The sequence below is a fragment of the Podarcis gaigeae genome (genome assembly GCF_964106915.1).
Source record: "Podarcis gaigeae genome assembly, chromosome: 1".
In the NCBI taxonomy this organism is placed as follows: domain Eukaryota; kingdom Metazoa; phylum Chordata; class Lepidosauria; order Squamata; family Lacertidae; genus Podarcis; species Podarcis gaigeae.
Window position 1 is genome coordinate 46,159,014 of NC_139678.1, and position 13,491 is coordinate 46,172,504.

Genomic DNA, 13,491 nt, shown 5'->3' on the forward strand with positions numbered 1-13,491 from the left:
TGTTTCTCAAACTTGGGTCCCCAGCTGTTGTTGGACTACAACTTCCATCATCCATAGCTGGCAAGACCCGTGGTCAGGGATGATGGGAGTTGTAGTCCAACAACAGCTGGGGACCCAAGTTTGAGAAACACTGACTCAGTGTTGTTGAAAACTGATGCATATTTAGCAGCAGGGAGACGTAGGCATTTGCAAATCATGGTTCTTTCTGGTATTGTTAAAGATGAGTAGCCAGAAGCAATCTCCACTTTTCCATCTACTGTAGAATCATGACATGATGAAACAGCATCTCCTGAAACTGATAGGTCTACAAGCAGGCATATGTAACCTCTCCTTTGTTGTATTAGGTCAGCTTACACCAGGAACGAGCTAGATATTGTTGGACAACAAATTCCACAATCCCTGGCCATGCTGGCTGGGTCTGATGCAGACTGCAGTCTGACAACATTTGGGCCACAGGTCCCCCAACCCTGGCTTAGGCCAATAGCACAAAGCTCAGTGTTAAATAGTTCTTTATTACAGCAGCAAAAGCAGACAAGAAAACTTCTTCCTACTTTCTACCCACTAGTTACTCATTTTAACAGCTGCCTTATTGACTCCGCTACACACTCAGGTCAAATTTTGCTTTCCTTCAAAGTTTTGGAAGTGATGGCTTTTGGAAATAATCTCTAGCGTTGTGACTATAGGTCAGCACTTACCTAGCTGTGATGCAAACAAATTTATGCAGGCAAGAACAGGCTAATGGGAATCCAATCTCATTGTAGTGTTCTTGAAAATATTCCTTAAATATATATATCTTGATTGTGGAAGCTGCTGTGTCTTTGAGTGTGTGTGTGTGTGTGTGGTGACAGAAGCTAAGGAGTGATTTTCCAGATTGTGTAATGAGGCCCATACCTGTGCCATGGGAAATCAACCAGTTAACTAAATAATTAAATGTGTTATGCGAGTCCAAAATCCTACCTCACAGAGTCAACTGCCTGCCAAATCTCTACATAGTTAACTTCCTTCTGATCAGCCTCAAAGGGAAGTGGGGGACAGAAGTAATTTTGACACATCTTCAACTATCCAACTGTTTATTAGGCTGAATACAATACAATTTAGTGAAACCACCCAAAAGGAAAGGTATTGTATATTTGGCAAACATAACTGCCACTCACTAGGCACACTGTATGCAATACATCATTGCATCCCCCTTGTTTATACAGTGGTACCTCGGGTTAAGAACTTACCGTATTTTTTGCCCTATAGGACGCACTTTCCCCCCTCCAAAAATGAAGGGGAAATGTGTGTACGTCCTATGGGGCGAATGCTGGCTTTCGCTGAAGCCTGGAGAGTGAGAGGGGTCGGTGCGCACCAACCCCTCTCACTCTCCAGGCTTCAGGAAGCTCTCCGCAAGCCTTGGGAGCCCACGGGAGTTCCCGTCAGGCTCCCTAGGCTTGCGGATAGCAGCCTGCATCTCGAAGCCTGGGGCGCGCTGCACAGCGCACCCCGGGCTTCGGTTCCGCGACCTGGTTTGGAGGCTTGCGGCAGGGACAAGTGCCCTGCTGCCAGCCCCACAAGCTCGGGGGACAGTGGGGAGGCGGAGCGCTGCCATCCCACTGTTCCCTGACCTGGTTTGGGCTTCAGGCAGATATCCGCAAGCCGTGGGAGCCCGGTGGGAAGTCGCGCCGGTCTCCCAAGGTTTGCGGAGAGCTGCCTGTTCTGGGGGCTGGGGTCAGAGGAAGCTCGGGCTTCCCCCGCCCCAGCCCCGCACCTGGGGGGAAAATATTTTTTTTCTTTATTCCCCCCCCCCAAAAAAAACCTTCCTAGGTGCGTCCTATGGGCCGGTGCGCCCTATGCGGCGAAAAATACGGTAATTCATTCTGGAGGTCTGTTCTTAACCTGAAACCGTTCTTAACCTGAGACACCACTTTAGCTAATGGGGCCTCCTGCTGCCGCACAATTTCTGTTCTCATCTTGAAGCAAAGTTCTTAACCTGAGGTAATATTTCTGGGTTAGCGGAGTCTGTAACCTGAAGGGTATGTAACCTGAAGCATCTGTAACCCCATTTGGTGCTGCATTCCACTGCAAAGTGGGAGAGAGCAGGCGCTGTAACCTTCCAACAGCTTGACTTCACCCCCAAAGGCACACTCCTCCACTGTCTCCAAAGATGAATTGATACCAGCCTTGTCTTTATCACACAGCTGTGACAAACATCACTGTAATTAGTTGTAGTTGTGTGGTGCTTTAAATATTGCTTTTAAAAACCTCTAATGCAGGTATGCGTACCTGCACTCATGCAGAGACACAGAGATGTGCACAGCATATTTCAGATTAGAGTGTGTACCCACATTTTTTTTTAAAAAAGGATTGTACCACCTCAGAGTGGTGGAGGGATGGGTGCCAATCAAAACTGATGCTTCCAGTGGGGAAACATCTGAAGAACGCCTGCATCTTTTGTCATTTGGTCCTTAATATAAAATACATATAGGCTGTTCATATAGCATGCACACACAGAGGAATAGGCATATTTGTGATCACACATGTGGATCCGCATGTCCTCCAACCTGCAAATGTTTTACCTGTAGGAAATATGTGACATACAAACTGGTCCTCTTGTGTAGTGCGGTTTAAATAGCTTTCCCACTTATTCTGCCTGACATTGATTGATGTACCCCAGTGGCGTAGCTTGCGGGGTGCAGGGGAGGCCGGCCGCACCGGGCGCAACATCTGAGGGTTAGGGTTAGGGGGCGCAAATCCACGGGTTAGGGGGCACAAATTACTTGCCTTGCCCCGGGTGCTGACAACCCACGCTACGCCACTGATGTACCCCAGGACCACTCACTGATCTGATGGTTTTATTACTGTATTTATTTATAGGGAGTTGGAGTTGTCATTTGTGCCGAGAACTTCTCCGAGAGAGAGCATCTGCCTTCTGCTTCCAGCCCTAGAAGAGTCTCCGTGGACCAGAACTGGGCTTGTTCCTGGACTTTTGGCACCAGCACACAACTGTCACCTGCCACCTAAGGATCTATGTCACTACAAACACACATGAAAGAGAATGGACATTCAAAGAAATTTCTGTGGTATTTGCTGTCCAAGTGTAGATTTCACAAATCTTGTACCTCCTGGGTTCTACTAGAAGGAAGACACATGGTTTGTTTGTTTTTTTATGTTCCCCCATCCCCACTGCAGTGCATGGTTGCAGATATGCCGTAATAGATTCACATGTGTTATGATAATAGCAAAGCAGGGAACTGTTGTAACTGTTGGTATTTAGGCATTTAAACTGTGTGGCATTGTGCTTTTTGTTTGATCTGTTGTCCCCCACCCCCACTCTAGCACCCCAAGAGAAATGCCAGTGTCATTTTCACATCCGTCCTTGATGCAGAGCTGTGGTGAAGATATTGAGAAGTATCATTCGCTGCAGGTGTCTTAGAGCAGGGGTCAGCAACCTCTTTCAGCCGTGGGCCGGTCCACCATCCCTCAGACCATGTGGTGGACGGGACCATATTTTTTGGGGGGAATGAACAAATTCCTATGTCCCACAAATAACCCAGACATACATTTTAAATAAAAGGACATATTCTACTCATGTAAAAACATGCTGATTCCTGGACTGTCCGTGGGCCAGATTGAGAAGACGATTGGGCCGCATCCGGCCCATGGGCCTTAGGTTGCCTACCCCTCTCTAGAGGAACTCCCCCCTCACAAGCACACTTTTAGATGTAGAGGACCTTCAAAGGATACAACAGCACAATTCTTTCCTAGTCATTGACAGTAAGGCCCAAGCTACATGTTGGGTGCTACCAGTCCAAGTCCTCCCAATTCTCTGGTAACATGTATGTGGAGATGGGGAACCTGTGACTCTCCAGATGTTGTTTTCAACACCATCCCTAACTGTTGGCCATGCCCTCAGCCTCCTGCTTACATGGGGTTGAAGTAGATCTGAGCAGGTGGGAAAATTCAGCCCTGGGGTCCAAATATCGCTCTCCAGGTTGCTCAGAATGTTCCCCAAGCCACATCCTATCACTGTCCCTACTCCACATGCTGCTCAAAGCTCTTTTGCCTGGCTGGAATTTGTCCTTCACTGTGATAATGCCCCTCGCTTGCTGGGGTGGAGAAGGGTGTGTGTGCTTGTGTGTGTGTGTGAGGAAGCCTCTGGTTTTGCATTTGCATCTGTCGCTCTACCCATCTGTTTGCCTTTGGTCTCCCCCACCTCTGGCATGCAGCCTCGGGGAAGTTACCCACAAGGAAATGCTGTCCTCAGGCTGGAAAAGTCCCACCACCCTCCTCTTCGAACACATTGACCTGCCAACATTTAAGTTGGGCCAAAGGACACTGTTTCTTCAGGCCTGATCCGAAGACTTAAAATGGGAGCAGCACATGTGCTTAGGGTAGAGCACCCAACATCCCATGGCTGTGTGCATGATCCATAGGAAGTTTTCTTATGCAAAGCCAGACCGTTGATTCAGCTAGCTCAAGTGTTGTCTACGGCAAATGGCAGTTCTCCAGGTTTCAGACAAGAGTCTTTCCCTGAATCCCCAGCCCTACATGGAAAAGACAAGGATTGAACCCAAGTTCAGCCTCTTGAATGCGCTCCACCTCTGCACTGCAGCATCACTAGTCCAGGTTAAGCATGTTTAAGTATCACAGATTTAAGCCCATGCTTAACTCTCTTCCATCTAAATCAATGGCTATGTACAGTACTTAGGAGCATGGTCCAGCCAAAATTTCCTCTAGTTGTCGGAAGGACATTTTAAAGTGTATAAAGCAGGGGCTGGGGCTGTAGCTAAGTGGTAAAACATCTGCTCTTCATGCAGAAGCTCTATGGTTCAATCCCTGGCATCTTCAGGTAGGGTTGAGATAGACCCTTGCTGAGTCAGGGTTGGGATAGACCCTGCTGAGTCAGTGTAGACAATGGACCAATGGTCTGATTCTGGATAAGGCAGCTTCCGATATTACCAAAACACTAAGAGACTTGGAACTCAGAATGTCAGCCCTTTCCTTGAACCTGCAGATTTTAGTAACTGCTTAAAGGACTCTCCAGTGTAGAGATGAGGGCGCACAGCTAGTATCCTCATGGTGGTGCCCTGATCCAGCAGCAACTGCACATCTGCTGTAGCAGCTGCACTCGGATGGCAGTCAGCCCCAGGGAAGGTGCTGCAGGAGCAGCAGAACCCCTTGCTAAAGCGAAAAATCTAGAGTCTGGTGTTCCTGTAGATTTGAATGGAGGATTTGCTTGATTCGCGAAAATATAAAATGGCCATTGCAACACATTTCCCTCCCTAAAAGAAGACCTGCAAATGTTCTAGATGCTGTGTTCAAAACAAAAGAGAAGTGAACCCAAGATGGTTGTAGTGTCCTACATATCTTCTGTGGACCCTAGGTCTCTACCAATCATGATTTAAGATGGCTACAGAATACATTGTGATTGTCAAGATATCCTGAGCCTCCAGTTGCAAGAAGCTGGAAGATGACTGGGGGTCCTTCATTCTATAAGCACCTGCTTTCTTGTAGCTTTATTTTGAAGGATCCAGTACTGGCACAGTGGGAGACAGGGCACTAAGCTGTTTATATCATTGAGCTGTGGTTGTCTGAATGTCCTTATGATTGACACATTGTGTTTGACCCTTTTTCTTTCATTTGATTTTAGAGAAAGAATGGCTGTATGTAGATGCATAAATTGTATACGTTCCATAACTAATTTGTTGTAATATGCCAGGGGAAACTACTCAAAATTGCCATTTGCTTTGGTTCAAGGCCACCATTTAAGGTAAAGAAGCAAGTAGGCTTTATTTTCAGAAAAGTGCAGGCCGCCATGTTTTAAAAGAAAACTCCAGCAAGAACAGAATCCTAATACTTCTCTTTGGGCCAGCTGCTAACAGTCACAAAGGAGCATGCTCATTTTTTAGTTTCACCAGGCTCTTCCTCAAACTTGATCTTAAACGAAACAAAAGTGAGGGGGGGGGGAAATGTTGCTGGTAAAACGTTTTGCAATATGCAATATAAAATAGATTTTCTAGAATCTATTTTAAAGTGCCATAACCCACTACTCAGAAATAAGGGTAGAATCCAGCCAAGGTTGACCACTTTTATGCCCCATAGATATCAGCTATGACTTTGCTTATTTCTGCCATAGAAAGCAATGAGACTTAGAGCCTAAATCTTGATTCGAAAGTAAACCCCACCGAAGGGACTTGCTCATGCATCAGATTTCAATCATAAAAAGTTTAATTTTGGCTGGCTGGCTCTGTAAGTGTTATCATTTGCTATCACTGTGTATGTTTATGAACTACAGCACTGTTTTAGCACTAACTAAGTTGGCATAACTGCAGCTTCCATCCCATCAGCTTCTATTACCAGATGTGGTGTTACGCACAGTGACTGTATGGCCCAGTATTGCCCAGAGGGAGCGAGACTGAGATGACATTTCAGTCACCATGGGGCTGAAATGTGTCATCTGAGTTGATACAACGCTATGCAGCTAAAATTAAGTAGTAACCTTTCGGAAATGGGACTGCAGCAGGATGGATGTGCCCAGAATATGAGGTGCCTGTCTTGTGCCAGAGCAATCCATCCTGGACACTGTTGCTGCTACACATTTCTGTAAGCTCAGTACATCAACTTCCAGTACTCGGGAGTAAGTTGCTCTGAAATAATTGGATTTGCTTTCAATTATATTGTGTTTAAGATCAAGGGATGGGGTGAACAGTGTTATCTTGAAATGCCAATGCAACTATGTACATTTTAGTTAATCCCTTTGCTGAGTAATGCTCTGAGTAGCACTGAGCATTCATAGCAAGGCAAGAAACTGATTTGGCAGTTTTTAGGGTCAGGGAAAAGGAGAAAAAAGGCAAATGGAAGAAAGACCATCTGCTCACAGAACAAATCCATCTGCGGAATGGGAGGAGGCAATTTTGAGGTTTTCACCCTTCCCTGCAGCCCCTGTGCTCCCCTAAACATGTTTTGGAGAGCAGATTAAGGAGGGCCCTGGAAGGTGGCAGGGGATAGGGAATTGTCAGGGGAAATTGCCCCCACCCCTCATTCTACTGATGAATCCCACCATTGGATACCTCCCATAAGGAACTGCAAGAATGGAACCCAAGGAGGCATTTAAAATCATGTCTCTCTTGGCCCTAAAAGTTGTCTGAAATGACAAAAGCATTGTTTTTTTATGAACTCAAAGCAGTCCATGGAATGCAGAATGGCAAGCAGGGGAATTACAAATCTTGTGTTTGCCATGTGGCACTAATGTGGAGGGGGAGGATATTTGCAGGAAAGGATCAGCTGACAGGTGGAGGTTCTTAACAGTGAGGACCTCTCCATCATGCCCATTCATGATGATTTGCACTCATAATGGTATCAGGGTGGCCTCGCTTTTAAAAGTGTTTGCACCTGCAAAAGTTTTGCAGCAGACATCCCATTTAGTTTCCTATCCGTGCATGTCCCCAGGCTTCCCACCGAAATCCTGCAGCTTTTTCCACAACAAATGTTGTGCTGTACCTCAAGGGTGCCCCTTTAGATGGCAAATAACTAATAAAGCAGAACGTTGTGTGAGTGATACAGTATACACCCACCACTAATGCACTGTTGTTGTGTCAACTGACATGTTGCAGAGCACACCTGCAACACGTCTCCCCAGCTAATTGGGAGGAGCCCTGGGAAGAGCCCTTCTCTGCCCACTATTTCTCCTTTACAAATTCCATCCCATTCCTTAATACTGTTAACAAGCAAACGCCTGGGCAATTTGTTTGCTGAAGTAATGGGTAGCTCCACTGGGATCAATGGAAGTCAGATAGGAAGATGGCCGAGGCTGCATTTGGGAAAAAAATATGCACTCTTCGAAGCTTCTCTGTAAAATGAATCACCTGAGCATTTAAATGTACATTGTCAAAAGAAGTATCACTTGACGTTATTGCCACCACCTCCTCAACAAATTAAAACGCAATGAATTATAAAAAAAACTGAATTGTTTTTTCTTGTTTGCATTGTCTGTAACCTTTTGTATTTTTTAATTCATTATGATGAGATTAGAGCATATGGCAAGTTGCACATTTATATACCCGGACTCATACATATGATGCAACCAAGTTCTGCAAAGGACAAGAGAACCATTTAGAGCCATCAAAAACTTTGTCTGCTGTTAGATCACAAGAAAATGCATTATTATTCCTCATATTCTCTTGCACTGAGAGTTGTTTGGGCCCCAAATAGAAGCACTGGAAGCAAAACACATGAGTTATGAAACCCATTAAATGGAAAGCTGAGCAGGCTAAGCCAACCCAAATTAAGGTTGTGATCCTACACAAATACTTAGTTGTAAGCCCCATTGATTTTAATAGGACTCATTGCTGTAAAAGTATGACCAGGACTGTAGGCAATTCAAGTCTAAGATTTCACGTGCCAGCAAATAAAATGCTCCAGTGTTAATATATTGTTAGCTGCTATACCAACATTTTAAAATAACAAGAAGTGCATTGCAAGTTCATTAAAATGGCCTTGTATGTAGATAAGTTTATATGAGTGGGTCTTATGGAGAAACCATGTATTATGTGTCTGTTTGGTTTTTTTTGTACCATTGTGAGCAGCACTCAAAGCACTAGCTTTTTGCAAGCACAGAGAGAATGATCTGTGCCAAGTTTGGTGTGTGACATCTGCATCTGCACAATCAACTCCATGCATGGCAGGGAAGGAAAAGTCAATGCAACCTGACCAAAAACGCTGCTGCTACGCACCAGAGAGACCCATGAGAATTGGCTCTGAGTTGCAAGACTTTTCGATTCAAGTGTTGTTCCAGGAACTTCATGCTGAGCATTCAAAGCATCTTTCAAGGGTAATGAAAAACTAGATGTGGGTTCAGTCAAGGCTTTGGTTGATTGGCTGTGTGCTTCTCTGTTCTGGTGAGAGCAGAATAGGAAGCTGGAGTGAGGACTGGCAGGCAGCCAAACCTTGTCTTCAGCAGTGATATAATTACTAATAATGACCTCAAGCCCAGTCAGCTAGTTAAATGGCTTTTCAGGACAGGCACCAACTTAAAGTCTGGTTTATAGGCAGGATAAACTGAATCTTTGGGGTACATGAAAACTGTTGTGCTTAGGTCCTCCTCAGCTATGGTCCAGGAGAGAGATCAACATCCTCAGACTACAAGGCTAACTATATATTTAATATTACATTTAAATTGTTGTTATTAAAACATTTAATTAGAAAGCGACTTAAAAATTCTTAAAATGTGCCCATATGTGCCCATAGATTTAGAAAATGGAATAGTTTATAACCCTGAGAACCTAAGAAGAACCTTCCTTGGATTAGATCAAAGGCTTTTCTTATCCAAGCAACCTGTTTCCGACAGTGTCCAACCAAAAGTCTATAGAAAACCCATAAGAGTGTGCTATAAAGTGCTGGGCTAGGGTTCAAATCCCCACTCAGCCATGAAGCTCACTAGGCATCCTCGGACCAGTCTTTGCCTCTCTGCCTAATGTACCACACAGGGTTGTTGTGGAGATTTAGAGGGGGGAGAATCATGTATGCCACCTTGAGCTCGTTGGAGGAAAAACTGAATGAATGAATGAGAGGACATGATGACCTAGCACTTTCCTGTTTGTGTTCCCCAGTGACTGGTATTCAGAGGCAATACAGCCTCTGATCCCAGAGGCAATATGTATACCCATAACTAGCAGCTTGGTAGCCTGATTTCCAGGAATCTGTCTAACCTCAGGTTAAAGTTGTTTGGACTGGTGACCGTTCACTACATCTTGGAAACTATGGAAACAAACTATGGAAACAAATTCCATAGTTTTAGCTATGTGTTGCATGAAGTACTTCATTTTATATACCCTGAATATTGTGCCACTCATCATCCTTGGATGGTGGTTCTGGCATTCTGAGGGAGGAAGAAAAACTCTTCCCTCTCTCCACATTCTCCCCTCCGTGTATAATTTTATGTGCACCATTCCTCTAATTGAAATGGCTCCAAGCATTGAATGTAACCATTCCTCCTCCTTGGGAGTTGTACTTGCTCTCCAATGATTTTGGGTGCCCTTTTCTGCTCTGCACTATCCCCCCCCCCCAAGTTGTGCTGACCAGGTGTTGTCACAGTATATATTTATATAAAGGCATGATGACAGTGACAGTTTTATTTTCTATCCCTTTCCTAATAATCTCCACTTTTTTAAAAGAGCTGCCACACACTGGGTCAACATTTTAATTGAGCTATCCACGATGACCTCAGAATCCCTTCATTATTAGTTGCTACCAGCTCAGAACCCCATCAGTGCAAATGTGAACTTTATTTTCTCATAGTGTACATTACACCACATCAATGGACCACCACATCAGCAAGGCCCGGGGGACAGGGGTTGTTGTCTGGGCAACCCAGACCTTCCATACACACTGCCCAGGCTTGTGCCTTGGTGAGGTCACTTTGGGGCTTCACCCCTGGAGGCACACTCCATTGTCTCTCCAGACAAATGGATGCCAACAGCAAGGCTTATTTGAACTGAAATGTGACTGTGTTAGACTTCATTGGCAATATCTATGATAACACTTAAGTCATCACAGTTCTCATGCTTCAACAACACTTACATGAAGTGATGGGCATCACTTAGAGTTAAGTTCAGAGTTGAATCCCTTCTGCTTCCATGGCTGATCTAAAGCATAATGGTTTAGGACATCTAGAATTTTTACCTGTGTCATGACCAGAACATGCATTTACTCAACCTGCCACTTCAGATGTCTCCCTGATTTCATTTTCCATCTGAAGATCATCACCCTGAGCATTTTGGTCAAGAGGGTGATAGTGTGTCTTCAGTTCTAAATTTAGAGGCCAAGTATTACTTTTACTTAGACTTGGAAACAACAGTTGAAAAAGGAGCCATCAAAAACTATAGCGCTCCAAAATGGCACAGCCTATAATATGCATTATGGAATTAAGGATGTTGTTCATAGAAACTCCAGCTGAAAATGTTTTTGGTTTGCTTCTGTATGTGAATGTCAAGTCCAACAATTATTTACGTCTTCTTAATACTTTCAACTTTAAGAATCACACGGTCATCCTCTGGAAAATGGGAGAGGATGTTAAAAACAAAAAACACCTTCAGTGAATAGGAATTCATGCTAGCATTCTGAAACTTCATTCTGGGATGCCGCCTCTGCTTTCATTTGGAACGGGGCTCAGCTCAGCTTATGGAAATGCATCTTTTACACTTGGAAACACCAGTGCTTGAATACCAGTAGAGAGACAGAGGATGGGCAGAGCTGTTGCTGCTCTGCATCAGGTAATGGCTAGTTTGAAGAGGAGGAACTGGCAAGACAGGCAGCGTAATAGCTGTGCCAGGAGCCATTCTGCATGCAGACTTCGGCAGCATTGTTTACCCTTTACAAGGCTAAGCTCCACTGCTATGGGAGCTTGACTGGCTCAAGCTAGCTGGAAAAGCAAAGCTGTTCAATTCCCTTTTCTGCAGTGACCTTGAGCTACAGAATGGCTGTGCATATGGTGCACAAGCACAGAGCTTGAAACTAATCCAGGAAGGTAGATAGGAGTGTGTGTGTGTGTGTGTGTGTGTGTGTGTGTGTGTGTGTGTTGCCTCTCCGCATCTCCCAGCTGATTCCACAGCTTAGGCCTTAACAGCTGCAGTTGTCTGACAATTAATTCCTTCCCAGCCTCAGCTTCCCTCCCCCTCACTTCACACAGGCCTTTATATACCCAAGTGGGAAGGTGCCTGGCAACACAATTTCCTCCATGGATTTGGGCAACTCATGGCAATTTTCTTCAGAGATATCAGCTCCTCCTCCGGGCTCAGGCACAAGTCACACAAGCTTATAGAGCAGCTCTTTCAGAAGATGCTCCCTTCTTGGATTTGTGTTCCTCCACAAGCCTGGCCTTGCATTTCAAATTCATGGAAGCTGAACTGAGTCCCACCCCCCAACACCAGCAAGTCACTGAGGTATCCCTCACTGAGTATTCACAGGCTAAACTTTAGGCAATTAGCATGGTTAATGTTCACTGTGTGATAGTACAGCTGTGTGAGTCTCATTAAAATGTTCCTTCGGGAGAGCATATGCAGGCGGAGAATAAGGGACCAGTTTTGCATCCTGTAGAGGAGACATACCTGTCTGTTGTGAGGGGGCCTGTACCTGATTAAACACTCGGAATCTCAAGAGCACAGAAAATATTCAGGTTTTTCACCTGGCTGTAAAGTGTCAGTGTGTCACCAGGGAGAGCTTGTGCTACAAGAGGTGCCTGATGAATGGGACAAAAATCCTCCTCCTCCTCTTCTTCATTTTATTAAAAGAGTTGGAATATATTATTATTATATTATTATTACCCCCACCCATCTGACTTGGTTGCCCAGCCACTCTGTGCGGCTTTCAACATAATATACAAAAAGACAACAACAAAACATCACACATTAAAAGTGTGCTGATATAGGGCTGCCTTCAGGTGTCTATGGAAGGTTGTAGAATTATTTATCCCCTTGAAATCTGATGGGAGAGTGTTTCACAGGGTGGGTGTGACTACCGAGAAGGCCCTCTGCTTGGTGCCCTGTACCGCCAGAAGGCCCTCAGCGCTGAACGATGGGGTGGAGATGCTCCTTCAGGTATACTGGGCCGAGGCCATTTAGGGCTTTAAAAATCAGCACCAACACTTTGAATTGTGCTCAGAAACGTACTGGGAGCCAATGTAGGTCTTTCAGGTCTGGTGTTAGATGGGCCTGGCAGCTGCTCACTCACCAGTCTGGCTGCCGCTGCAATTCCATGGAAAGAAACCAACTGGACAAGCAGATGAATCTTATTTCAATACGGTGGTACCTCGGGTTACAGACACTTCAGGTTACAGACACTTCAGGTTACAGACTCCGCTAACCCAGAAATAGTACCTTGGGTTAAGAAATTTGCTTCAGGATGAGAACAGAATGAGAACAGAACAGGATGAGGCCCCATTAACTAAAGTGGTACCTCAGGTTAAAAACAGTTTCAGGTTAAGAACGGACCTCCAGAACGAATCAAGTTCTTAGCCCGAGGTACCACTGTACTACCAATGTAATTGTGGCTTTTACTGCACCTGAGGGCAGCAGGATAGTTCTAGGTGTGCAGAACAGGCTGTGCTTACACAGCCAAGGTGCTCTGCTGATCACAGGTTCTGCTTTGGGCTTTATCACAGGCACCTGGTTGGCCTCTGTGAGAACAGAATACTGGACGAGATGAGCCACTAGTCTGATCCAACAGGCTCTTTGTTGGATGCTCTTAATGCACAGTTGTAAAGCAGGCAGACATTCAACAGGTACAATGTTCCCAATATGGAGATACAGTGGGGGGCGGGTTGTTGTTATGCAGTAGGCGGTAGATAACTCACAGGAAAAGCTGGCTGCCTTATCAGAGCAACAGCACCCTTCCTTGCAGATTCTCTGCCTCACTCCATCCTGGGATCCAAAGAAGGCGACAGGTTGTATAGGAGAAGGGGGAAGACATGTCTAATAATTCAGGTCAGTCCTCAGAGAACGCGATGGTGCTTGT

At 45.1% G+C, this 13,491-nt stretch overlaps 1 protein-coding gene across 1 annotated transcript in view; it reads left to right on the plus strand.

Annotated features, from left to right (window-relative positions):
- DPF3 (double PHD fingers 3) overlaps positions 1–7,943 on the plus strand; it is a 195,251-nt gene extending 187,308 nt beyond the window's left edge. The window contains exon 11 of the mRNA XM_083747471.1: positions 2,857–7,943. Within this exon, the coding sequence (XP_083603597.1) occupies positions 2,857–2,927 (71 nt within the window). The 3' untranslated portion in view covers positions 2,928–7,943. The remainder of the gene's footprint in view (positions 1–2,856) is intronic.
- The last annotated feature ends 5,548 nt before the right edge of the window (positions 7,944–13,491 follow it).